Below are 27,091 nucleotides of genomic sequence, written 5' to 3'. Positions count from 1 at the left end.
TTATTATCTCTTCTGGAATTTTCTCCTGGTCGTACAGCTTCTACACTGAGTCGACAGGAGAATCCAGATTGGGTAGTCTCTTGTCTCTTTGCTCTTCAGACTGAGTTGAATTCTGAAGACACACCTCCCTGGTAACAGTCACGTTTTCAACTCAGTCTCAGCAAACAGATATAATATTTTTGGCAATATGTTTGTTTTGATTGTCGCTATTCTCCCTGTTAAAGATAATTGTAAATTTTTTCATTTTTCCAAATCTGTAGCAATCTGTTGTTGTAATCTATCATACCGTGTTTCTCATATAATAAGGCTGGGTCTTATTTTTTTTTGAGCCCCGAAAAAATGGCTAGGCTGTCTTTTTGGGGGTGATTTAATTCCCCCCCCCCTTGCATCTTCAGGCAGGCGGCAACAGCTTGGATGTTGACCTCGGCGTTGGTGGGCCACTTCGTATCGGGGTCAACGCAGGCAGCACCATATCGGGTGTGCAACAAAAGTACTTCCTAATGGCAAGCCCCCCCATCATTCCCCCTCATTTCGCATGTTTTAATATAGGCCTTAATTTGGGGGGGAGGGGCTTAATTTCATTTCATGCCTATAAAACATGCTGGGACTTCCTATTGGGGGAGGCCGTATTGTTGGAGAAACAGGGTAGTTATATCCTCTTTAAGAGTTCCACATCTAGCGGTCATTTGTATCCCTAAATATTTCACTTTTTTGTGATTTGGATCTGTAGTTTGTCCATTAATCTTTTGTTTTGTTTTTCTATCATATTTTTCACCAACATTTTAGTTTTTTCTTTGTTTATTTTCAGTCCTGCAACTTCACCATATTCTTCTATTTTTTTCGATCAACTTAGGACCTGTTTCCATTGGTTCTTCTAATATAAAAACCAAATCATCTGCAAAATTTATATTCTTCCTTTTTTATTTTCATTCCCTTTATTTCTTCATTTTTTCTGATGTTTCTATTCAGTACTTCCAAAGTCAGTACAAACAACAGTGGGGATAACAGGCAACTAGTTCCTTTTTGAATATTAATATTGTCTGTCAATTCTCCACTTACCATAACTCTTGCTATTTGTTTGTTATATATCACCTTTATTGTCTTAGTAAATCTCTCCAAAGCCCATCTCCTCCAATTGCAACAGCATAAATTGCCAATTCACATTGTCAAAGGCTTTCTGTGCATCTAAGAAAACCAATGCCATTTGATTCTCTGGGTGTGCTTATTCCATAGTATTCCAGTGAATTCAATATTATTTTCATGTTATTTTTTATTTGCCTCTTAGGCAGAAATCCATTTTGATCTGGGTGTATAAAATGAATTAAATACCTTTTAAGTCTTTCTGCCATTATTGAGGCAAATATTTTATAGTCAGCATTTAGTAAGGATGTTAGTCTATAATTTTTTATTTGTTGAGGATCAGCGTCTTCCTTTGATATCAGAGTAACATATGCCTCTGTCCATGAGTCAGGTATTTTATGTCTTGTCAGGACCTCATTCAATACTTAAGCATTGTAGTAGAAATTGATTCCTGTATTGCCTTATAGAATTCTGCTGGTAGCCCATCCGGGCCGGGAGCTTTTCCAATATTTTGTCTGTTTATCGCTTCTGTCAGTTCCATCATTATTTTCTCTTCTAACATAGTCTTTATTTCATCAGGTATTTTTGGTAATTCTGCCTCTTGCAAGTATTGCTCAACTTTTTAAAAAACTTTTTTTGAATTCTTTTTCTTTTTTCAGTTTGTATGCAAACTATCTACCTGATCTATTTGCATTTTCAAAAAAGTTCTGTTTAGCTCCCCTAATTTTTTGTGCCAGTTCTTCTTTCTCCATTAATCCCATTCTATGTTTAGTTATATCCATTCAGTTTTTAATGTTTTTATGTTGCGGGTTATGTTGTAATTCCTTCTCCAACTTTTTATAGTCTTTTTCTAAGATCTGTTGCGTTTGTCTCTTTTTAATATTCCTTCTTCTTGTATAAGTTATAATCACACCTCTGGTATGCGCCTTCATGATGTCCCGTACATTTTGTAGTGAGTTTGCCTCTGGTTTATTTTCTTTGAAGAAGAAAGCCAGTTCTTTCCCCATGTTATTGATAAATTCTTTTTCCTTCAAAATTGAATTATTCAAAGTCTATCTTGACCTTTTCTTCTGTCCCTTCCATTTGACCCATTCTCCACGGAGCCGAAGGGAGAATCCAGGATGGGTAGTCTCTAATCTCCTAGCTCTGCAGACCGAGTTGAAAAACTGAGGATACACCCCCTGGTAACGGTCCCCAGTTCTGAACGACATTGAAGCATGTTCAGACCACTCTTTAAGGGCTCTGAATAGTTAGGATTGTAGAAGAATATTCACCCCCTGGATTAAGCTTTTTTTTCGCAGAGAGGCTTAGATCAGGTTTGACAGCTAGCCGGCTTGCCGGTTTAGCACTTTCATTTTTTCGTGCCTTTTTTCCAGTTCGCGTTTTTTTTTTTTTTGCTTGTTATTTTAAATTTTTGACTTTCCTTGCTGGTGGACTGGTTTTTGTTTTGTTTTCTCCTAAAACTTGAGTGGAGAGCCCATGTGGCCCGGGCTGGGGCGGGAGTCAGCATCTTATTTAACTTGCCTCCTCCTGATCAACTTTCCTTGCCTGGGACGAGCTGCAGCTGCCGCTAAGCGCTTCTGTCCTTTTCGGCGGCAGCAGCCATTTATTTCATTTGGGGACAATCTTGCAGTTTGTCTCCAGGATTGTCCCTTGGGGAGTGGTTCTGGCCATCAGAATTAAATCCTGACCCCCCACCCCCCCATCCAGTCCCCAGAGCACCGTGGCAGCTGCAAGACGTTTGAGTCTGCCTGATAATTGCGGTGCAGCCAGCGCCAGGCTCGCAAGCCTTTGACCTGTCAGGGCTTGCTGCAATTCAAAGAGGCAGCCTTTTTTTGCAACTTTTTTTCCTTGGCTTTTGAATTGCGGAGCTGGGCTGAGCTCACCACTTTGGGTCGCACTAGCCTCCTGAAGTGGACAGCTACTGTGGCTGTAGCTGACAGCTTAGGGTGAATATTATTATTTTTTACTTCTTTCTCCCTTTCTCTACCCCGTCAAGTGATAGTTATTTTTGGCGGGCTCAAAGATGGCTGCCAAGGGAGCTGATCAAGAATTGTCAGTTCCTCAGCAGGGTAGAGAGAAGGCTATAAAGGGATCTCCTAAGCCCAGGTCTGCTGGTCTAGAGGCAGCAGCTAGGATTAGAGCCAGGGCTCTAGCCCCTAAGAGATCCTCTAGGGCTGAGGATAGACAGGCCAGGGGTAGACAAAAAGCCATAGACAAACAGTTTGACAGGGCAGTGAGAGATTCCAGGATGGCTGAATACAAAGTTCAGTTTGAACTTTGCCTCCTCAAGATGACAGGCAGCCAGACCAACTGGCAGATAGGCAGTATGTGACGGCCTGGTCTCCTGGGGGCTCAAGTACCCATGATTTGCAGGGTAACCTCCAAATCAGGGCTGAGACCTCTCACAATTTTTCTGAGCCGCCTCAGGGGATCTTGATGGTGGCACCTGCAGACCAAGTCTCCAGTGGAGCCAGACCTGTGCCTGCAGCCACCTTTACACCTACAGCAGCTGGCTTACGACCGGAGGAGACCCAGATGCAAGAAATTCCATCCTTCATGAGAGCCTGGATCTCCCAGACAATAAGACAGGAATTGCAGGCAGAGGTCAACCAGTTGCGCCAGCTGTCTTATTTGGAACCTAGCAGAGGAGTCCTGCAGGGGCAGGGGCAGGCTTCTGCTGAACAGCAGGTCCACTTCAGAGAGCGCTTGGCCTCCCCTTCAGAAAGCAGCCAAATTTATGGCTCCGAGAGGGACCTCCTTCCAGAAAGGGATTTTTCGGATGAAGAGTCGGAGGTAGCAGGTCCCCCCTCCTTTAAGGGCCTTTTCCAGCCGGCTCTTTTCAAGACTCTGCTGGTTAAGGCCAAGAGCACAGCTCATCTCAAAAAGGACACAGTCACTCAGGACCTTCCCACTGAGGGAGAGGATCAGGAGGATTTCCTGTTCACTGAGAAAGCATCTGTGGTGGACGCTGTACCTGTGCCCCAGATGTTTCTGAACCTGATCAAAAAGCAGTGGGAGTCCCCTGGGATGTACACTCACCCCAGTGGGTCTGAGTCTACCTTATTTAATGTGGACAAAGACCTTCTGGACATTATGGAAGTGCCAAAGGTAGATGGCCCAGTGGTAGCCCTAGCTTCCTCATCTGTCATCCCACCTGATGCGGAGGATGTTCTAAAGACAGAGGACCGGAAGGAGGAGATGGCGCTCCGGAGAGCTCATCAAGCCGACTCCTGGGCCATCAGAGCATCGACGACTTCATCTTTTTTTACTCTGGCCTCTTTGCGGTGGCTGAGGCAGCTACAGGACAGAATCCCACCTGAGGATCTCAAGGTGCATCAGGACCTGAATAAGATTATAGCAGTTCAATTGACTGCTGATGCCACCCTCACGTCAGCCAAATTTTCTTCCAGAGCCATGGCCTCTTCCATAACAGCACACAGGCTTCTCTGGCTAAGAAATTGGCAGATGGACATCAGAACCAAATGGAAGCTGGCGTCGGCTCCCTTTAAGGGAGAAAGGCTTTTTGGGGAAGCCCTGGATCCCTTTTTGATGGAAACCAGGGACAAGCAAAAGATCCTGATTACAGGTCTCATCCCTACTACAGGAAGCCCTCCTTTAAACAGGGGGAAGCTGGGGCAGGCTTTCCCTGTCAAAGTAGGCCCTTTTTCCAGAGATCCTCCTCTCAGGCTGATAGACAGGCCTTTGCCGCCAGAGGGCGTCAGAGGCAAGAGGGCAGAAGGTCCTTTAGGGGTTCCAACAGACCCTTCAGGCACAACAAGTGACGCCCGAGCCTCATTCCACATAGGGGGCCGTCTGGGACTGTTCTGGCAGAGGTGGGAACAGACCACAACGGACGTTTGGATCCTGTCAACCTTACAGTCGAGTCTCTCTCTAGAGTTTCTCTCCTCCCCCACAAGAGCCTTTGTGCGCTGCCCTGTCTCCAGGGACCCCTCAAAGAGGGATCTCATGGAATCAGCGATCCACCATCTGCTGGACATTCGGGCCATCCAGCCGGTTCCGGTGGACCAGGAGAGACAGGGTTTCTATTCAATATTGTTTGTGATTCCAAAGGGCTCAGGGTAGTGGTGGTGAGCAATCCTCAACCTGAAAGGGCTCAACAGACATCTAATCTACCGAAGGTTCAAGATGCACTCCCTCCACTCCATTCTAGAGGGACTGCGGGAGGGAGATTTTTTGGGCCTTGGTAGACTTGACGGAGGCCTACCTCCATGTGTCCATACACCCCAACCACTGTCAATTCCTAAGGTTTTGCTATGGCGGCTGCCATTTTCAATACAGCGCTCTCCCGTTCGGCCTGTCATCAGCCCCTCGGACTTTTACCAAGCTTTTGGCAGCTGTAGCGGCACACCTCAGAGCCTTACCCATAAGGACCAATGCTATATGAACAACATCCTGATAGCATCCTCTTCCAGACCCCAGGCGGAGGAGGATCTGATATCGACAATCAGGATTCTTCGAGAGCATGGGTTCTCGATAAACCTGGACAAATGCCACCTAGTACCATCGACTCGGATCTTGCATTTGGGGGCCATTATAGACACCTTGGCCAGACAGGTTTTTCTCTCACAGGAGCGTCGAGACAGTATCAGGGAAGTCATGTCACTGATCCTGTCTTCCAGAGAGGCGCCTATCATCTCAACTTCTCGGCAAAATGATATCGTGCATCGGGATTGTCCCATGAGCCCGCTTCCACGCCCGAACCCTTCACTGGTTCCTGCTCCCTTACCAGAGGACGAGCAGGGGCGACTCTCCAAGGAGGGTTCGCGTCGCCTTGCCAGTTCTTCGTTCCCTCCATTGGTGGCAGTCCTGAGCCATGGATCAGGGATGCTTGTACAGGGAACCCCAGAGGATTACCATCACCATTGATGCCATGGGTTAATGCATCTATGGTTGGGGGTCCCACTTGGGAGCCCAGGTCACCCAGGGGAGGTGGTCATGAGAGGAGCTCGCCCACAACATAAATTGGCTAGAGCTCAGGACTGCCCGCTTAGTGCTCAAGGATTTAAGGCAAGAGGTGGTGGGGAGACATGTGCTTCTCCTCACGGACAATGTGGCTACCAAGGCCCACATAAACCGGCAGGGGGGCACACGCTCTAGATCTCTAATGCAGGAAGCAACTCAATTGTGCAGGTGGGCAGAGAGAAACCTGTTGTCCCTATGAGCAGAACATATCTCGAGAGTATCCAACGTGCAGGCAGACTGGTTGAGCAGGGCCACAGTCGACTAGTCAGAATGGCGACTGCATCCCAGTCTATTCCAGGAGATGACATAATGCTTCGGCCGCCTGATTCTGGATCTCTTTGCATCACCAGAGAACACGCACTGAGGTTCTTTGCTCGATTCCCTGCCCAAGGAGCAGAAGGGGTCAACGCTCTCCAGTGCAGGTGGCCTCAGGGACTATTGTATGCCTTTCCCCCCTTCCCCTTATTGCAGGAGCAATCAGGAAAGTACTGATAGAAAGGGCGGAAGTTCTGTTGGTAGCCCCTTACTGGCCCAGGCGTCCTTGGTTCGCCGACCTGATGGGCCTGTCAATCACCAGACCCTGGAGAATTCCCCTGCACAAGATTCCCCTCAGCCAGGGCCTGATCAAGCACCCAGATCCAGCCTGGTTTCAGTTGACTGTCTGGCGCTTGAGTGGGGGATCCTGAAATGGGAGAAGTTTTCCACAAAGGTCATTCAGACCATCCAGGCGGCCAGAAGACCTTCCACGACCAGGATATATAACACAACATGGAAGATTTTCTGCAGTTGGTGCGCTTGTCACCAATTGGAACCCACTGGGGTTTCTGCTGCAAAGGTATTAGAGTTCCTGCAGGACAGGTTGGATAAAGGTCTCACCCCCAATACCTTGAAGAGACAGGTGGCTGCCTTGGCCTCGGTGATTTTGGTCAAGGGCTCTACTACTCTGGCCCAACACCCTAGGGTGAAAGCCTTCCTTATGGGAGCCACGAATCTGAGGCTACCGGTGGTCCACCGCTACCTCACCTGGGATTTGCCTAAGGTCCTGCAGGCACAAACTTCTCCCCCATTTGAACCCTTACTGCCTTCTTCTCACGTGCAAGGTGTCATTCTTGGTGGCCGTTACCTCGGCCAGGCGTATTTCGGAGTTGGCGGTCTTATCCATCAGGAAGGATCTGTGCGTATTCCATGCAGACAGGGTGGTTCTGCGGTTGGACCCTACTTTCCTGCCCAAGGTGAACTTATTCCATCATTCACAGGAGTTGATTTTGCCTAATTTCTGTCCTGAGCCTACCCACGCACTAGAGAAAAAATGGCACACCTTGGACATTAGGAGGGCCCTCCGTAGTTACATTAAAAGAACTTCTTCTTTTAGGAGGTTGGAAGCCTTGTTTGTTTCCTTTCAGCTGTCAACTTTAGGTCGCAGGATGTCACCTTCCCCAGTAGGTCGCTGGCTCAGAGCCTGCATTGCAAAGGCCTATGAGTTACAGAGGCTTCCTGTGCCCAGGAGGATCACAGCGCACTCAACCAGAAGTGCAGCAACCATCGCAGTCTGGGCAACGCAGGCATCGATTCTGGACATTTGTAGAGCTGCGACCTGGTCATTGGTGACCCCATTCATAAGACATTATAAAATTGACTCCTTTGCCTCAGCAGAGGCGTCCTTTGGAAGACGAGTCCTGCAGGGTGTGCATGTAGAGGTGGGGACCTCCGACCAATCCAGCTCCCACCTGTAGGACAGCCATCAGCCAGCTTTGGTATGTCCCATCCTGGATTCTCTCTTTGGCTCAGTGAAGAAGGGGCGTTGTTCCTACCTGAACGCTTCTTCTCAGGGAGCCAAAGGGAGAATCCAGTCCCACCCTGTATTCTGTCTGGTCGGAATAGGGAGGAAATGTCCCTTTTTTTTGCAGTATCAATGAACTATCTGTTTGAAGACAAGGAGCAGCTGAATTTGCTCAACGTCGTTCAGAACTGGGGACCGTTACCAGGGGGTGTGTCCTCAGTTTTTCAACTCGGTCTTCAGAGCTAGGAGACTAGACTACCCATCCTGGACTCTTCCCTTTGGCTCCCCGAGAAGAAGCGTTCAGGTAGGACCAACACCCCTTTTGGATTACAGTCTGCCCATGTACTTGTTTCAATATTAACTTCATGTATGTTTGAAATTAAATATGATGGTATCGAAATCATATCTATTCTTGACCATGATAAATGTTTGTTAGAATAAAATGTATATTGTCTATTTTTATTATTCAATTCCCTCCGTATATCTTTAATGCTTAATTCTTCCACCATCTTGAAAAAGGATTTTGGTAGTGTACTTCTATTTATTTATTTATTTTGTTAGTTTTCTGCGTTTTATAGTCTAGTTCTGCATCTATAATCTCATTGAAGTCTCCAAGAATACATGTTTTATTGTATTCCTGTTCAATTATTTTATTATGTAATTTCTTATAAAATTCATCTTTTGTTATTTGGTGCATATATTGTTATTAAAAGCATCTTTAAGTTATCTGTTATTTCAACCATCAGTATTCTTCCTTCTTCATCTGTATAAATTAATTTGGTTTTAATTGTGTTTTTAATGTAAAGGGCAACTCCTCTCTTATTTTGTTGTGCCAATGATGTATATAAATTGCCAATTCTGCGACAGTTCAACAGATATGCGTGCTGTTTTTTGATATGCACTTCTTGTAAAGAAATTATGCCCATCTTCAATTTTTCTAGTTTATGGAATGTCTTTTTCCTTTTAATAGCCGAATTTAGTCCATTTATATTTATAGAGATTACTTTCTTTTCCTCTTCCATTATTTATATTTTATATGTAGAATTTATTGCTCTTGTTGATCTTTGTTCTCTTGGCTCTTTAATCTCCATTCTACCACCTACTACTCCTTCTTGTCCTCTTCCTTCTCCTTTTTCTTTATCCATTTCTTTTGTCATCTCTGCTCGTATTTTGAGTTCCTCTTCTCTTGCTCTCTCATCTTCTGCTCCTCTAAAGTATTTATCATAAAATAATTCTTCTCTCTCAACTGAGTCTAATCTATATCTTAGTTCTTGCCATACAAACGTCAAGCCTTTGGGAATCACCCACCTGTAATTCACTTCTTTCTAGATTAGAATCTTTGTCAGAAATTGATATTCTCTTCTTAGGTCTCTCACTTTCCTTGGTATTTGCTTCAAGGCTTTAATCTCTTTTCCCTTGTATTTCAGTGGATCATCTCTTGCTTTCTGTAATATTTCTGTTCTCATTGTTTTCTTAGTAAATCTCACATGTACTTCTCTGGGCAGTTTATTTCTCATCACATATCTTGTATATACTCGGTATATTTCATCCATTCTAACCTTCATTTTTTATTTGGGAATATCCAAGGGTCCTGCCAAGATTTCTGTAATAATTTCTGCGAGATTTTCTCCTTTTTCTTCCTCAATATTTTGGAATCTTAGATAAAAACCAGCCTTTTCCATCTCCCAGGGAATCGTCTCTTTTCCTTTCTCGTGTTCCACCATTGTCAATCTGTTATCAATTTCTCCTACTTTCTTGTCTGTTTTGTCATCTCTTTCTTCCATCTTCTGCATTCTTTCTCCATATGTTGTTATTTGTTGTATGTTTTCTTCCATCTTTACCATCCTCTCTTCCATTTTTCCAATTCTATCATCTGTATGTTTCCCTTGGTCTTGTATTGCTCGAAACATTGTTTTTGTCTCTTGCATTGTGGCCTCCTTTTCCTTTTCTTTTTCGTGCCAGAGTAAAGTTGTTATGGATCGTTGACCAGCTGGGTTCAGCAATGAGGAGGTGGGAATCGATGATCCAGTAGCAGTTGTCTTTCTCATATCCAGTTAACTATAATCCATTGGTAAAAATCAAAGAAAAATAAAAATAAGTATAAAATCTTCAGGTTCTTCTCTACCTTAATCCAATTATGTTCAAAGCGGATGAAAATAAAAAATCCAAGAGCCAAAAGAAAAGTTAAAATTCCAATGTTTAAAAAAAAGGAAAAATTATGTGAAATCCAAAAATCTAATGTAAAAGAAAAGGGCCACAAGAAGAAGAATATAAATCCACCCACTTCTAGATAGAAGGGGGTGGGGGACAGAAAAGAAAGGAGAAAATCAAAAAAAGGCAAGGGGAAAAAAACCCCAAAAGGCCAAGTTGTCTCCCCTTATTAACAAAAAGATTAATTAAAAGGGAATGGAAAAAGAAAAAAGTCAGTGTTCCAAAATGGAACCAGACGTTAAAAATGAAAAAGGCCCAAAGCGCACACCAGCAAGGGGAATAATAAAAGATAACCAGCTACAGTTTGAAAATTTAGTTCACAAACTCAATTAGTGTCTCAGTGTAACATCCAACAATCCAAAAAGCCAAAGTCCAAAACATATATATTATCCAAGGTCACAGTGTTCTTTGTTCCTTTCCTAATCAACTTTCCGGATGTTTACAAAGTCAATAAGAGCAGCAGTGTTTTCACTGCTCACTCTCTTATCTTCTTTTCCTTCTAAACAACCTATAGCCAAAACAGTTTATTCTTTGAAGTTCTGACTTTTTAATCTCTGAACTCTAGATGGCAGTGTTGCTTACTTTTCCTTTCCTTTCACTTATCTTTAAGTTACACTGTATCAATTGAGTTTAGAAAGTAAAAATAAAAAGACAAAGTAATCAAAAGATTTTTAATTTAAAAGCTCAGGTTCTTCAGTAAATTATTATATTAAAGTCCAATCCAGTCCCATCCAGTCCAGTTAGTAAAAAAGAAAAAAGAAATTCTCTTTAAAAATAAAATAAAAAATCCAAATAAGGTTTGACAGCTGAGCATGTGCTTCCCTTCGCCGCTGCTCTCCAATTTCCTGTCTTCTTTTTTAGTAGTTCTTTTCCTTTAGGATACGCCTCTATCTTAATTCAGAAAAAAAAAGAAATAAATTTCTCACCCAGACTGATACACTACCTGTTCTTCTGTTCTGGGGCTGTCACAGCTTCCTAGCGGCTTAATGGCCGCTTCCCTCCGTTGCTGGGCTGCAGGAGCTTTCCTGAATCAACTGGGGACTTTGCGGTATCCCTGGGATCGACAGGATATGCTCCTTTCGCTCCCTGTCTCTCCAGGATGGTTTGGGTCTACTGGGACCGTCCAGGGTATCGGCGACTTTCACCAGAGTTCCAAGAAAGCCGTCTTCACGTTGCGGCTCCAGCCCCGCCCTCCTCAATCTCAGCTCTTTCAGACGTCCCTTAAGGGCTCTGAAGATCCTGAGTTTTAAAAAAAGACTTTTCTTACTAATCCCTGGATTTCCCATCGACATCGGAGTCATTTGGAGAGGTTTGACAGCTGTCTGGCTTAGTCGGGAAAGCCGCCTTTTGTTTTTTCCGCCTTTCATTTTTGCGCCTTTTTATTTTTATTTTCAATTTTAATCCTTTATGCTTCCTTTTGTTTGGAATAGTTTGTTGTTTGTTTGGACCTAGTTAGGGCCCCAAGATATCCCTTGGTGACAGGCTGGAGTCACTGATCGATCCTTCAGTCATACTCTGAAGTGAGTCTGACAGCCAAGGCAGCCGCAAGTCGCATAAGCCTGCCTTTGTTACAGCAGCGGACTCAAGAGCCATGGGCAAGCTCCTGGACAGTATCCAGGCTTGCCACCGTGGAGTCTGTCCCTGATCAAGCCTTTTAGGTCAGATTTGACAGCTTCCCTAAGTGCCGCGGAAGCGGCGAGTTGGATAAGATTGCCTAAACGGTTGAGGCGCAGCCAGCGCCCCGTTTACAAGCTCCTCGACAAAGCTTGCTGCATTTTTTTTTTAGTTTCTGGCCCCTCACTTGGGCCAGAACTGCCTCACATAGAGGAGCGGGTCTGAGCTGACAGCCGGCCCTTAGGTCATGTTTGCCACCTTGGGCTGCACGGAACTGCTTAAAGAGATCACAGTCCATTTGGTTTTTTCTTCAAAACTTTTTGTCCCTTGCTTTTGGTTTGGCGTGCACAAAATGGATATTATAGAAACCTCTCATGAAGTGACAGTTTCTCAGCAATCTAGAGACAGAGCTGTCAAAGGTTCAGCTAAGCCCAGATCAGCTGTCTTGGAGGCTGCAGCCAAGATTAGGGTCAGGGCTCTCGCTCCTAAGAAGCTGACCAGGGCCGAGGAGAAAGAGGCTACTTGAAGGCAGAGAGCCTTAGATAAGGAATTTGACAATGGTCTTAAAGGCTCCAAGATGGCTGACATCTCCCTTTTGCGCTATTTTTCTGAGGAGGGCTCACAGCAGAAGCAGTCTGGCTTCCACAGCAGCATCTTTCTGCACTCGAGCCTCTTTGTGTTGACTTTGGCAGCTGCAGGGAAGGATCTCAACAGAGGAGGTTCGAGTATACCAGGACATCAATTAGATCATTGCAGCTGCCAAATATACTGCAATTGCCATGCTGACTGCCACCAAGTTTTCTTCACAAGCCATTGCTTCTTTGGTAACGGCTCGTCAAATTTTATGGCTCTGCAATTGGGAGTTGGACGCCAAAAACAAATGGAAGCTGGATTCAGCCCCCTTTAAAGCGGAGAAGCTATTTGGGGAATCTCTGGAAACATTTTTAGTGGAGACCAGAGACAAGCAGAAGATCCTTCCATCCCAGGGAAGACGAGCTGACTACCATCCCTTGCCTTATTTTCGGAGGCCTTTCATTCAGCAGGGGGAGGCTGGGCTAGCTTGCCCTGACAGCAAAGGCTGTTTTTTCTTAGGCCCACCTCCCAGGCCAACAGACTGGCATTTGGAGCCAGAGGCCGACAGCAGCCACAGGGCAAACGTTCCTTTTGTGGCAGCAGTGGCAGGGCCTTAAGACGTCCAAAGTGATGTCGGGGTTCATCCTCCCATGGAGGGCCATCTTGGTCTCTCGCACAGAGGTGGGAAGAGACCACGACAGACGCCTGGATCAGGGATACAATAGGATTGGGGCTTTCTCTTGAATTTCTCTCCTCACCCCCGAGGTTTTTATCTGCTGCCCTGTCTCCAGAGACCCGGCAAAGAGGGTCCTCATGGAATTGGAAATCCAGCATTTGCTGGACATTAAGGCCATCTAGTTGGTTTCAGTGGACCAAAGGGGACAAGGGTTTTATTTGATGTTCATCAACCCAAAGGCCTTGTGGGGGGGTGGAGAGCAATTCTGAATCTCAAGGGACTCAGGCATCTGGTCTACAGGAGATTCAAGATACTCTCCCTCCATTCCATTCTGAAAGGTATTTGGGAGGAAGACTTCTGGACTTCTGTAGACCTGACGGAGGCTTATTTCCATGCGCCTGTTCATCCAAGCCACCAACAATTCCTGAGGTTTTGTTATGCTGGACGCCATTTCCAATACACAGCCCTTCCATTCGGACTGTCATCTGCCCCACGGACATTTACCAAGCTCCTGGTGGCTGTGGCAGCGTACCTCAGGACTTTACCCATCTGGATCCAGTGCTACTTTGACAACATTCTGATCAAGTCCTCCTCATGCCTCTGAGCAGAGGAGGATTTGCGTATGACAATCCGGGAGCACAGATTCTCTATCAACCTGGACAAATGCCATCTAGTCCCCTCAACCCGACTCTTACACTTGGGGGTGATTATAGATACCTTTACTGGACAGGTCTTCCTCTCCCAGGAGCAATGGGACAGCATCAAGCCTTGACAGACCAGATTCTGTCCACGAGAGGGGCTCCTCTTGCCTTGCTGTATCAGCTCCTGGGCAAAATGATCTCCTGTATTACCATAGTCCCCTGGGCACGGTTCCACGCCAGGGCCCTGCAGTGGTTTCTGCTCCCTTATTAAAGAGCAGGCCGGGGCAACTCAGCAGCGAGGGTGTGGGTACCACCAAGTTTCTTCTCTCTTTCCAATGGTGGCAGTCCCGGGCCATCGGCCAGGGTTGTTTCTACAAGGAACCACAAAGATTGACCACAACTGTCGCCAGCCTGTTCAGCTGGGGGGCCCACCTTGGCCTCAGGTCAGCATGCCCTCCTCACAGACAATGTGGCCACCAAGGCCCACATAAATCAACAGGAGCGGTTCGGCCATCCGTTGCTGGCCTCTTTGCCTTTCCATCGAACACCCAAGATTTTTTGTAAGGTTTCCAGCACCAGGGGCGGAAGGGGTCAACACACTAGGCTACCTGTGGCCCCAGGGCCTGTGGTATGCCTTTCCACCTCTTCCCGATTCCAAGAACCATCAGGAAGGTGCTGTCGGAGAGGGCAAAGGTCTTGCTGTTAGTTCTACACTGGCCCAGATGACCATGGTTCGCTAATCTGGTCGGTCTGTCAATTTCCAGGCTTTGAAGGATTCCCCCAGACAGAGGCTCCCTCAGCCAGGATCCCATCAATCATCCGGAGCCCCAGTAGCTCCAGTTGATGGTCTGGCACTTGAGTGGGGACTTCTGAGATGGGAGAAGTTCTCTAATAAGGTCATACAGACAGTCCAGGTGGCTGGATAGCCTTCCACTAATAGGATTTATGATGCAACGTGGAAGATTTTCTGCGGTTGGTGTTTGAGATGCCACATTGACCCCACCTTGGTGTTGGTGGCAGATATACTGGATTTTCTGCAAGAAGATCTGGACAGGGATCTCTCCCCTAATACCTTATGACGGCAAGTGGCAGCCTTGGTTTCGGTGTTGTTGTTCAAGGACCTGAGCTCTCTTGCCCAGCATCCTAGGGTGAGAGCCTTTCTTAGGGATGCCACGAACTTGAAACTGTTGGTAGTTCACCGGTGCCCCACCTGGGACCTACCGAGGGTATTGCAGGCTCTGATTTCTGCACCGTGTGAGCCCCTGCAAGAGGCCAGCTTGCGCTTACTCACATGCAAGGTGGCTTTCCTTGTGGCTATTACATCTGCCAAACGGATTTCAGAGTTGGCGGCCTTATCTGTAAGAAAGGACTTATGTTTTTTTCTTGCAAATAGGGTGGCTCTGCAGTTGGGCCCTGCCTTTCTCCTTGTTCCATCACTCACAAGAGTTGATCTTGCCTGATTTCTGTCCAGGGCCTAAACATGCTCTGGAGAAGAAATGGCACACCTTGGACATTAGGAGGGCACTCCGCATTTACATCAAGCGAACCTCTTCCATCATGAAGACAGAATCCCTGTTCATCTCCTTTCAGCCGTCAACTCTGGACCACAAGATTACACCTTCCACCGTGGGTCGTTGGCTAAGGGTATGTATTGCCAAGGCCTACAAGCTGCAGGCCCTTCCAGTACCCAGGAGGATTACAGCACACTCTGCCAGAAGCACAGCCACAACAGCAGCATGGGCCTTTGTCGAAGAGATTTGTTGGGCAGCGAAGTGGGTGTCACTGTCACCATTCATCCAGCACTATCGACTTGACATTTTTGCCTCTAGAGGCAGCCTTTGGCAGGCCTATCCTGCAAGGTGTACATGTTGAGACGGGGACTACAAACCAGACCAATCTCCACCCATAGGACAGCCAGCAGCCAGCTTTGGTATGTCTCAACCTGGATTCTCCCGTCGACTCAGTGGATAAGGGGCGTTGGTACTTACCTGACACACCCTTTCTCAGGGAGTCGATGGGAGAATCCAATCCCACCCCGAGGACTGTCTGATCAGAGTCCAGGGGTAACTGCCTTTCGGCTGAAGTGGACAGCAGGATTAGCTTCATCTTCGTTTCAACTGGGGACCATTACCAGGGAGGAGTGTCCTCAGAATTCAACTCAGTCTGAAGAGCAACAAGAATACAGACTACCCAACCTAGATTCTCCCATTGACTCCCCGAGAAAGGGTGTGTCAGTTAAGTACCAATGCCCTTTCTCATAATAATTTTGAATTATTATTTTTTGTCATTGTTTTGGCAGTGGAGATTTCCTTTCTCATCCGCAAATTGATGTATCAGTTTCTTCTCTTTTTCTTTTTTCGGCTTATATGCCAACCATCTTCCTGGCTTATTCGCATTTTCAAAGAAATTCTGTTTAACACTTTTAATTTTTTGTGCCAATTCCTTATCAAGTAGATTCAATTTATGTTTGATTAATTCCATTTGATTTTTAAATTTGTTTTGTGGTTCTTTCTGTAATTCTAATTCTAGTCTTTTGTGTTCTAGTCTTTTTTTCTTTTATTTCTTTTTCTTATTTTTCTTTCCCATATAAGTTATGACTAATCCCCAGATATATGCCTTGACAGTATCCAATACATTTTGCAATGAAGTTTCCTCTTTCCTGTTCTCTTTTTTTTTAAAGTCCAATTCTTTTTCCATAGTTTGTATAAATTCCTTATCCTTTAATATTAATTGATTCAACGTCCATCTTGATTTTCTCTTTAGTCTTTTCCTCTTAACTTTTACTGGATTGTGGTCTGCCCCAAAACTTGTTTCTATTTCTATTTCTTGCGCATTAGATTTTACCTCCGGTGACATCCATATCATATCTATTCTCAACCAAGACATATGTTTATTTGAATAAAATGAGTACTGGTTTTTCTTAGGGTATATCCCTCTCCATACATCTTGAATGCCTGTTTCTTCCGCCATTTTGAAGGTCTTTGAAAGTGTTTTTCTATTTATTTTGCCTATTTTACTGCTTTTATAATCAAGTTCTGCATATACAATTGCACTGAAACACAAACATGTTCATATTCCAATTCTGTAATTTTCTTGTGTAGTTTTTCATAAAAATCTCTGCTGTTATTGCCTCCTGAGTAAATCTCACATGTACCTCTCAAGGAAGTTTATTCTTTGATGCATATCTTGTATATACTCTGAACATTTCATCTATCCAAGCAAGCCTATCCTGTTTATCCATCTCTAAGGCATCTGCCAACAGTTCTGCCATTATCTCTGCAGGATTTTTGCCTTTTTCTTCCTCAGTGATCTGGAACCTCAACTTTATCCATCTTGAATGTAATTGCTGTTCTCTCAAGTTCCTTATCTGTATGTGTAAGTCTATTGTCCATCTCTTCCACTTTTTTCCTATTTGCTCTGATTTCTATTTTCTGGATCTGTTCATTTTTGGTTATTGTTGGATATTCTCCATTTTATCATCCATTTTTTTCCATTCTTTCCTTCATATCTTCAAAAAAAAATTGTTGTGGCTTCTTGAAGTAGTTGGAGCTTCATTTCTGCTTGCATTGTGTTCATTTTTTCCTGTTGCAACATGCTATCCAATGATTTTTGACTTGCTGGACTAAATACTGATGCTGATGGCGCAGGTGCATTTCCCCCCCTAATTTATTTAAGTTTAAGGTACTTGTCATTTTGGATGAGCATTTAAGGAATTTAAAAGATATAATAATAATCTCATACCAATGTTTCCACAGTCCCCAACCAACCTCCCACTTTTAAAAAATATTTTCACAAATCAACCCACCACAAAATCCCCTTTTTCCTCCTCTTCTTATTCTCAGTCTCCAAGTAATTTCACACTTTTTATTGTTGTATTTCAAAAAAGATTGTTTGTTAGTCCCCAAGTTCTTCAAACACTCTTCTCTTGATAAATTTGTAATCCACATAGATCCATAAAACTCCAGAGTTCAACCACAAAGGCTCATATATTACCAAAAGTAGAGTTCAGTGAAGGAAGAAAATAATAATTCTCTGCTATTTCCCACTTCTGTTTATTTTTTCTGTTTAGCTTCTATATAAGTTCCAAGAGGTACACTATTTAAAAAGGCTACAATGTTTCATTCTCTGTCTGTTATCCCATATAAACAATTTGCCAATGCAGGTATTTGTAGCAAACAGATTAATCTCCAGAAGACATTCAAGATCATCCTTTCACCTCCTCCTCTTTGAGTCCCACTTTTACCCGGACTAGCTTTAAGGGGGCAAGTTCCTCAACAGAAGTTGGAAAAATCTCACCCAGATCGACCAACTGTTCCTTGGTTTTTTATGCTTGCTTCATTGGTCGGCTGTCACAGCTTTGGCCAGGCACTCAATGGCAGTCTTTTTCTTCCAGCCGAATTGAGAGCTTCCTCCGCATATTTTATTAAATATATATTTTTAATCGTAAATGCTTAATCATAACTGTGGGGCAGAGCAAAGAAAAAGGAGGGGTCTCTCTCATCCTTCGTTGGGAAAGAGGGAGGATTTAATACTGCTGGGATTCAAAAGAAGCCACCTGGTGCCTGGAGGCTGGAAAGATCTGGACGGGAGGAACCGGCTCCCCCTCAAACGGAAGAAAAGCAGAGCCCCCCCCCCCAAATCTGGTCTCTCATTTCATATCTCCCCCAAATCAGAGGAAACCTTCCTCCTTTGCCAGATGTGGCTTCCTGGAGTTGCGGGGGAAAGGAGGATCGGGCTGGAAGTGCTGAGGAAGACGGCCTCCTAATAACCAGGCACCACCTCCCCTTCGGCCTCCATACAAAAAGACTCCCCAAGGCTAAGCTCCAGGTTTCTCCCGCTGCTGCCAAGCAGAGAAGGGTCCCTCCCTGTGTGGAGGCTGAAGGGCGGGGAGGGATGTTGAGCCCAGAAAAGTTCAAGCTCTCGCCTGCACAAAGAGGCTGATTATTAGGAGCCCGTCTTCCTCGGTGCTCTTTTGGTCTGGGCATTTGGTCTCCCGCCCCCAATGCCAAAGGAAAGACAGCCGGGCTTCTCCTTTCCTCCTACCCTTCCCCCTGCTCCCTTCCCTCCACTCAATCCTACTTCGGGACAAAGGAGAGCGTGCTGGAAACGTGTGTTGTCATTTCCAACATGCCTTTTTCTGGCGCTCGCCTACAATTCTCATTCCTCTAAGCCTGGCTTGCTGAGGGGGGAGAGCCCTGACTGCCCCCACCATCACGGCCCCAGCCAATGCTGCGCGGGGAAGGCACAGGAAAAGAAAATGAGCAGAAACATAGCTCTCACTGGGTCGAAAGAACAGAGATCAGGGAAGGCACAGGCAACAAAAACGGCGCTTTTCAAAAGCAGCAGCTTGCATCTTCTCTTGCCTGTGCCTTTCTTGATCTCACTATGTTTCTGCTCACTTTTTTTTCCTGTGCCTTCCCCTGGAAGCTATGGCTGGGGCCATGGGGCGGGGGCAGCAGAGCAGAGCACCGAGAGGGACAAGAAAACTGAGGCTGACGCCCCATTCTGGATCTCTGAATTGGATGGTGAGCGCATACTTGCCCACTCCACCCACTCCCACCACCAGCCAGTACTTTTCCTGCCCTAGGCCATTCCTACAGCCCGCAGCCATCGAGGAAGAGCCCAGGCCAGGGGAGGCGAGCTGGAAGGTGTGGGAGTGCCACGCAAATGCAAGTAGCGTGGCGCTCCTGCACCTTCCAGCCATCTCCATCGCCGCTTCAGCCCGCTTTCAGTTAGTACAGAAAAAAGCTTCTTGGATGAAAAGTAAAACATCTACAAGAAAAAACAAAGTCCATTTGCTTTTTGAAAAAGCACCTTTGGGACTCCTGTCTACTCTGCATGATTTCAGCCCATAAACAGAACAGTAAAGAATTAAGCAGAACTGCTGCATTGTCTGTTATTCTGGAGTGGGTGCATAAAAATAGCAAGTGATTGGGAGGGAGGAAAGCAATTGAACAAATGCCCTACATGTGATTCCATTTACTTTCTCTAGACTTAAGGAAATGTGCTGAGTTAAAAACCATTACCTTTAACTTTTAGATACAATAGTCTTGAACAAACATCAAATTTCAGTGGAATGTTTGTTAGAAATGATAAATGGATGTGGTTGCATATAAAATTGCTATATCTATATTATGAATATGAGTAGCAAGTTGTCTGAAAAGAGATCCAATAAGTATAAATCTGAATTAGAAGTAATTGCTCTAGATTTTTGTCCAATGAAGTATCATCCTGGGCAGAGATGTTTTCATTTTTTAACAATGGCTTTCTGAAATTCTGTTCTTGAAAGTTTGAAGTCTTATTGAAATTTGTTTGAAATATGAATAGGAAGAGAGTTCCTTTTCCAAGAAAGTCAAAATCATATTGGATTTGTCTATCTCATGAATCCTCAATTTACAGCAGTTCGTTTAGTGACCATTCAAAGTTACAATGGTACTTTAAACAGTGACATGACCATTTTTCACAGTTACAACCATTGCAGCATCCCCATGGTCATGTGATCAAAATTTGGACACTTGGCAATCAGTTCATATTTATTATCGTTGCTGTGTTCCAAGTTCATGTGATCCCCTTTTGCCACCTTCTGACCAGCAAAGTCAATGACAAAGTTAGATTCACTTAACAACCAGCTTATTAACTTATCAACTACAGTGATTCACATAACAACTGTAGCAAGAAAGTTTGTAAAATGGAGCAAAACTCACTTAACAAATTTTTCATTTAACAACAGAAATTTTGGCTTAATTTTGGTTGTAAATTGAGGATTACCTATACTGAAAAAAATAATTTTAATGGATTGGGCTTTAAAAATTTCTACTATTCTGTACAGTTTGACATGAGAGTGATTTGTCTTAAAATTTTGTTTGAAATTTCCTTTAAACTTGACAGAATTAAATACAGGAAATGCTCAAGTTCAGAATGTAATGGAGCCTGCCAATTACATTTGTAACCTGAGGATTCGTTGGAGTGAATCACATAAAACAAATGCTATCACTCCCTGCTTTTACTAATTGAAGGTTGTTAAGTGTACATGAGGTATCTCTAGTGGGGAAGGCCATGGAGGGGTGCCTAGCAATGGAACAGGTGATCTGTTTCAGACCACCCAAGGCCTCCACTGACCTACTGAGATATCTCAAGCTCCCTCCCCTGGGGTCTCCCACAATTGTTCCCTCTCCCATTCTGCTGTGCCAGTTCGCTTCCCTCGTGAAAATCAATCGAACTGTCCCCTCTCTAGTCTCTTTGCTTGCAGTCTTAGCATGAAAAGCATTTATAAGCCAACAAGATTTTGAAGCAAAGAAATCACATTGCACCAAAACTGGAAGCTTCTGGGGGTTGTGATCTTGCACTACTATAGGTCTCTCTTCTCTGTGAACCGAGGCCTGCACAAGATCTATAGCAAAAGGCCTTCCCTCCATTTGTAAAGCCTTTTGCCACAGATCTGGTACAGGCCTCAGTCTGCAGAGAACAGAGGCCTAAAATATTATAGTGCGAGATCACATGAGATCAGTAGCACGAGATCTTGCGCTGCTGATTTTGCACTACTTCAGGCTTCTGTTCTCTGCAAATGCATTGAAGCAAGCAAAGGAACTGACAGCTCGCTAGATCGTCCCAAGGTGAGTCTCCGTAGGCCCAGTGCCTGTGGAGACCTGGCTGGGAGTGGGGGAAATAGGCAGGGCAAATGTTGCAGTACCTCTGTGGTCATTCATAAGTGTGAACAACTGCTGTGGTGCTGCAACATTCGCAATTTCAGGACTGTCATAATTACTGGGGGAGGGTTATGTTGTAACTTTGAACAGTCGCTAAGTGAACTGTCATAACTGGAAGATTACTTCTATCATAGGAGGAAGATTATGAGTGGGGAAGCACCTCTATACTTAGTGTACTGACTGGAATCAATATAGTTCAGAAGAAGTTAGCAGTTGCAGCAATGAGATGGAGAAAGACAATACAACGACGGAGAGAGCAAAATAGCTCTGCTGAGGTATTTACACACAAACATCATGTGTTGTAACTTGTGGACAGGTATATTTCATCTAACAGAAATATTATTCCAATTTACTCAAATTATTTTTTTTAATAGATGGATAGTGCATGAATTTATGATAAATAATACTGCCAGAAAACTGCAGGAACTAGTCCAGATAGTCACCAGGAGTCAACTCTGACTAAAAGTGTTCACTCCCAAATAACAATTTATAGTCTTTGTACAGTCACTAGTACCAATAAAGGAAAATATTTGTAGCTCAGGGTTGAAATGCGGGGTCCTTGGTGCTCTTTGAGCTTGGTTGTTTTCTTGAAGACATTTTCATTACTCAAACTAGCAACAATGCTGATGATGTTACCTGCAATTGAAACATCTACAAGAAAACAAGCTGAGATCAAGAGTACCCCAGTCACTACAATGTAAAATACTAGTATAACTTTAAAATACCTTGTTATACAGTAGGTAAATAAATGGCCAAATGAGAGATTTAAGAAACCTGATTCTTAACTTTGATTGGAATCCTATGGTTTCCTATCATTCTATTTGTGCGGTTTCCTTTGTGTAATTTTTCCTGTTCCTCAGACCAATCTGAAGTATCTAAATCGGGAGCTTTTGATAGTATTTCATTGCCAAATGAGGTTTAAGTTACTAAGTTTCTTATGAGCTTTGTTACTTTGGTAAATTATAATCAGTGAAACACAGAGAGCTGAATGAGAGAACCTGTGAGCTAATGAGCATTTTTGGACTTACTGCAGTTTGTAGACCATGATTTGAAAGATCTAATTCATAATCTTCAGTTGAGAGACACATTTTTCGTATGTGTGACAAATTTGAGTGCGTATTCAGATAACTATTCTTGCACCATGTACTGAAACACAGAAGGGCTATAGATGTAATTCATTTTATTTCCTTTTTTTGTTCAAAGTAACAGAAAGGCTTTGACTTGTTATTTCTGGTTGGTGGTATTGCTGAAGTTTTTCTGCAGTTTCCTCTGAGTCAGGTAGAATATTTTTTTGCCTTTTGAGACTCCAACCACATGCTGTCAGGTAGAGTATTTTGTGCTGAAATAAGGCACAATTTGAATTGGAACAGGGAAGAACATTAATCTATATTGCTTTCTTGATTGAAAATTGCTAAGATTAATTAATATTAGAAGTTACTTGCACTGTCTATCTGAGCCTGAAATATAAATGATAAAAAATAAAAATATTTCAGTATGACAAAGTATTTTGATGCACACCCAAACATACATATAAATATAAATGAATGTTTCTGCCTTTTTTAGGGGGCATTTGGTGGTTGGAGAGTTATTTTGAATGTTGACCCAGCGAAGGAATCAGGCTTCAAGCGTCTTCTGGAATCAGGAGGTGCAAAGGTGTGTATATATTTGTTTAGATATCAGTATATTTGATAATCATAGGTGAGGGAAATGTTGCTATTTTAATAAAAAAAGAATGTTTTCAGATTATGTATTAAACCCAGTGGTAGACTGCTGCCGGTTCAGACCGGCTCATTCATACCAGTAGTTCCAATCACCAGCTGCGCCCGCCTCCCTGCCCCGGTACTATCCCATCCTATATATCTGGCTCGCTCGCCCTGCCCACTCAGCCAAGCTGATTTCCATGCCTCACCTGCTGTACTCACTGCAGCTGCTGCATGCAGGAAATCCCCATGTTTTTGCAGCCATGCGCAAGTGTGAAGTGGGGGCATGTGTGCGCACTCACATTTTCGGTTCTGCAGTAAGCGAACTAGTTGTTACATTATGTGCAGCCCACCTCTGATTAAACCTCAATAATTCTTTATAGTTGAAAGAATTCCATTTGAAGGAATTATTTCAGTTATGAAAAAGGGCATGTGGGGGTAACACAAGAAGTGCTGCGTGGGTTTAGAGGGTTGTATGGATGTGCACCAGAAATGCAGTATGGATCGAGGTGGGTGGCTGGCATAGGTCGCGAAGGATGCCTGGGAGTGCCCAAAGTGCTGTATAAATAGGGGAAGGTTCTCAGGTTGGTATAGGTCAAGTAGAATATATGGGGCCATGGGTGCATATGAGGTGTCACCAGGTCAGGTCGGACATGTGGGGAGGTAGCGTGAATCAAGAAGAATGCTTGGATGGTCTCAGGGTTATTTGAGAGGTTCCATGCTGATCAACATACATACCTGGATGGCATGGGTTGGGAAGGGTGCTTGGGAGTGTACTTATGCAGGTCAGAGCCAATTTACCAGAGGTGCAGGTCAGAAATCCCAGGTCCTGGATTTTGGACACATTTCGTAAATTAGACTATTCAACTCAAATTACCTTGATTCAAAAATAGTTGCCCTATGGTGCACTTGTCTGGTTAAAGGTCATGATAAGAATTTTATTAGTATATAGATATTTAGACCTACATTACTCATTCTGATCTACACAGGGGGAAAAAGTGGGAAAGCACACTATTTACCTCTAAAAAAATTTAGAGTAAGTTTTTGCAAAATGCAGATGCAATCCATGAGAGTCTTACCCACATGAGCAGACATTGATCATCTATCATTACCATCATATTATATTTCAGCAAAATACTGTATACATTTTTTAAAAAAAACTGACAAGCTATTTTCCTGAAGGCTACATGTTAGATGGTCTTGTTCAGTTCCTAAAATTGATAAAGCTAATTCCATACTGCATAAGTAAACCAGAATCTCTACCTGATTGAATCTACAGGTGTTACCTGCATATTCTCCACCTATCTTTAGAGAAGTTACTCATTTTTTTGCTGATCTTAATAAACTAAAGCCAGAAGATGTGAGAATTAATACAAGAGAGGCTGCAGCTCAAGGAGTGAATTGCCTGAAGCCAGAATACATTGCTGACTATCTGATACAGGTTTGCATATTAGTGGCATAATACAATTTTGAATTATCAAGGCTATGTTTTATTAGATAAACAAGTAGTCCTCAACTTACTTGTTCATTGTTCATTTAACAATGGCTCAACTTCAGCAAAGTGACTTACAAGTCACCCTTACAATTATGAGTGCATCAGCCCTGCGGTCATGTGATTAAAATTTGAGCATTTGGCAACCATCTTGCATTTATAACAGTTGCACTGTCTTGAAGTCACATGATTGTGATTTGAAACTTTCCCAGTCAGCTTCTGATAAGTAATAGCAATAGCACTTAGACTTATATACTTCACAGTGCTTTGCTTTAAGTGGTTTACAGAGTCAGCATATTGCCCCCAACAATTTGGGTTCTCATTTTATCGCCCTCAGAAGGATGAAAGGCTGAGTCAACCTTGAGCCTGTTGAGATTCCAACTGCCAAATTGCAGGCAACCAGCAGTCAGCAGAAGTAGCCTGCAGTACTGCATTCTAATCACTGTGCCACTGTGGCTGTTAAGCAATGCAATTGGGGCAGCCAGATTATTTAATCACCATTTGATGCATTTAATGATCACATTTAAAACTCTCACAAAATAGATCCAATCATGATGACTTGTTTAACAACTGCATTGCTTACCAACTGTAATTCTGGTCTCAGTTGTCTTAAATTAAGGACTTATCTGTATATTCAGTGAGGTATTATTATCTGAATTCAGGCAGACCAGTTTGAAGGCTCCCTAGATGACTTTGAGTTCTCTCCTCTCCTCTCCTCTCCCCTCTCCTCCTCTATCCCATTCCACTCTCACCCTTTCTGCCCAACCTACCCAACAGTAGAAGAAATTAAGAGTTCTGTATATGTTATGTTGCCTTAAGTTCTTTAAGCAAAAGCACGGAATAAACATAAGGAACAATTCAACATATTTCAAACCTATAGCAGTGGAATGCTTTGTGCACAATTAAAAGGATAGAAAGTATCTTACATTCACTTTATGTCTCAGGAATAGAGATTATGAAAAATTACTCCTATTTGGTTTCAACATGAACTTTTCAGACAGCAATATAATAATGCTTTCAAGTAGTAATTTGTTTCTCCATTGTTTTTCTAACAAGGAATATATGGTAGCAGGAAGATTGGCCTAAAAAGAAAATGTCAGATAAAAAACGTGAAAATATAATTCTTAAAGCTGTTTCAAAAACTGCTGTCATTTTTTTAAGGAACCATCACCTTCAATGGAAAACTATCATTTACCAGAAGCTGCTGCTTATCTTCAGAATAGTAAAACACTTGGAATTGGGTTGTCTCAAAAACGTAAAGCTGCTGAAGAAAAGCATACAGCAAAGAGGTCCAGAATTCACTGAGGCAACCAATCTGAAAATATAATTTTTCAATTTCTGTTTTCCTTCCAAGATAAAATATATTAATTTTTGTTGTGTGCTTTGGATTTCAAGAAATAACTGCAACTTTTGTTATAGGCTTGGAGGAATATGTATGTAGATTCATATTGTACTTGAAATGGTACTTGAAGTGAACTTTATTCAGTAAATGCATTAAAAAAACTATTAAGATAGAACACACAAGGCCATCTAACATAACTTTTGCATGTGTCTGCCTCTTATTGGTTTCCACAAAACAATTATATAATATGTAACATTTATATAGGTTGGTATATCAGCTTATATTAGGAAAGGACATAGCCCCACTGAAGTTTTTCCTGCTTTTATAGTTCATCCCTCCTTTTCTAAAAACATGCGCTTTAGCAGCTTGAGAATTTTCTTTTCAATGGAGAGAACAGGTAAGCATCTTTAAAAAGATAGAACATTACCTTCCAGATCAAGGGTAATCTGGTTTTTAAAGTTAAAAAAATTCAGAATTGCGTGACCAAAATTTCAGACTTTTTATTTTATTTGTTCCTAAATAACTTGCTTATTAACTGGGCTGTAATTTATATAAAGCTCAAATTCTGTGACATGTTTAAAGTAATCTCTCAGTACTTTCATTTATTAAATCAATGTTTTAATAACAGTATCAAGGAATCTATGCAACAAGTATCAGCCACATTTGAGACAGTTTATTTAAATTGGTCTCCTATTTATTTATATCAATAGCAGTAATGCAGGAGTGTCAAACTCAATTTTATTGAGGGCTGCATCAGGACTGTGGTTGACCTCAGAGGGGGATGGGGGTGTGTGACCAGCTTGACACCATTTCCCAAACTGCTTGGCATGTTTCCTCTTTGAATTGGATAGACAGGCTGAAGCGATGCTGGCCCGATGTTTCCTCTTTGCATTGGGTAGACTGGGCCGAAGCAACATAGGCCAGCCCCTTACATTTTCCAAGGCAGCCCTGTAGGCTAAATGCAGCCCACAGGCTTTGAGTTTGACACCTCTGCAGTAGTGAGAATAGGAAGATTTCAAGTAACAACTGCTTTGTAGAAACAAAGAGATCATTCACTGTCTCCTTTCAAAATTCTATTGGGTTTTCACTTTTCAAAAAGGATTTCAAAGAAGTGCAAATGAGGGGGAAAAACATACTTTCAGTATTTGGAGACTTGGAAATTAGATGTAGATTATATTCTTTAGTAGTAAAACTAAAACTCAATCTGATGTTTGCTGGTTTTGTTTTTAAAGAAACTACCTGGTGTCTACAGTAAATAAGAAACAAACAGATCTGATGTAATATTGAACA

At 43.2% G+C, this 27,091-nt stretch overlaps 1 protein-coding gene across 4 annotated transcripts in view; it reads left to right on the top strand.

Moving 5' to 3' along the window:
- The window catches only part of TOPBP1 (DNA topoisomerase II binding protein 1), a 141,168-nt gene extending 115,170 nt beyond the window's left edge, over positions 1-25,998 (top strand). For all 4 annotated transcript variants that reach the window (XM_087945257.1, XM_026678507.2, XM_087945256.1 and 1 more), the window contains 4 exons: positions 21,402-21,542; positions 22,831-22,920; positions 24,247-24,408; positions 25,621-25,998. In XM_087945257.1, the coding sequence (XP_087801383.1) occupies positions 21,402-21,542; positions 22,831-22,920; positions 24,247-24,408; positions 25,621-25,764 (537 nt within the window). In that variant the 3' untranslated portion in view covers positions 25,765-25,998. The remainder of the gene's footprint in view (positions 1-21,401; positions 21,543-22,830; positions 22,921-24,246; positions 24,409-25,620) is intronic.
- Positions 25,999-27,091: the final 1,093 nt, after the last annotated feature.

The sequence above is a fragment of the Notechis scutatus genome, chromosome Z (assembly GCF_049901735.1).
Source record: "Notechis scutatus isolate UNSWTSFEM ecotype Mainland chromosome Z, rNotScu1.2, whole genome shotgun sequence".
Lineage (NCBI taxonomy): Eukaryota > Metazoa > Chordata > Lepidosauria > Squamata > Elapidae > Notechis > Notechis scutatus.
The sequence above is the reverse complement of the archived record's forward strand: the minus strand, read 5'-3'. Positions and strand labels throughout refer to the sequence as shown.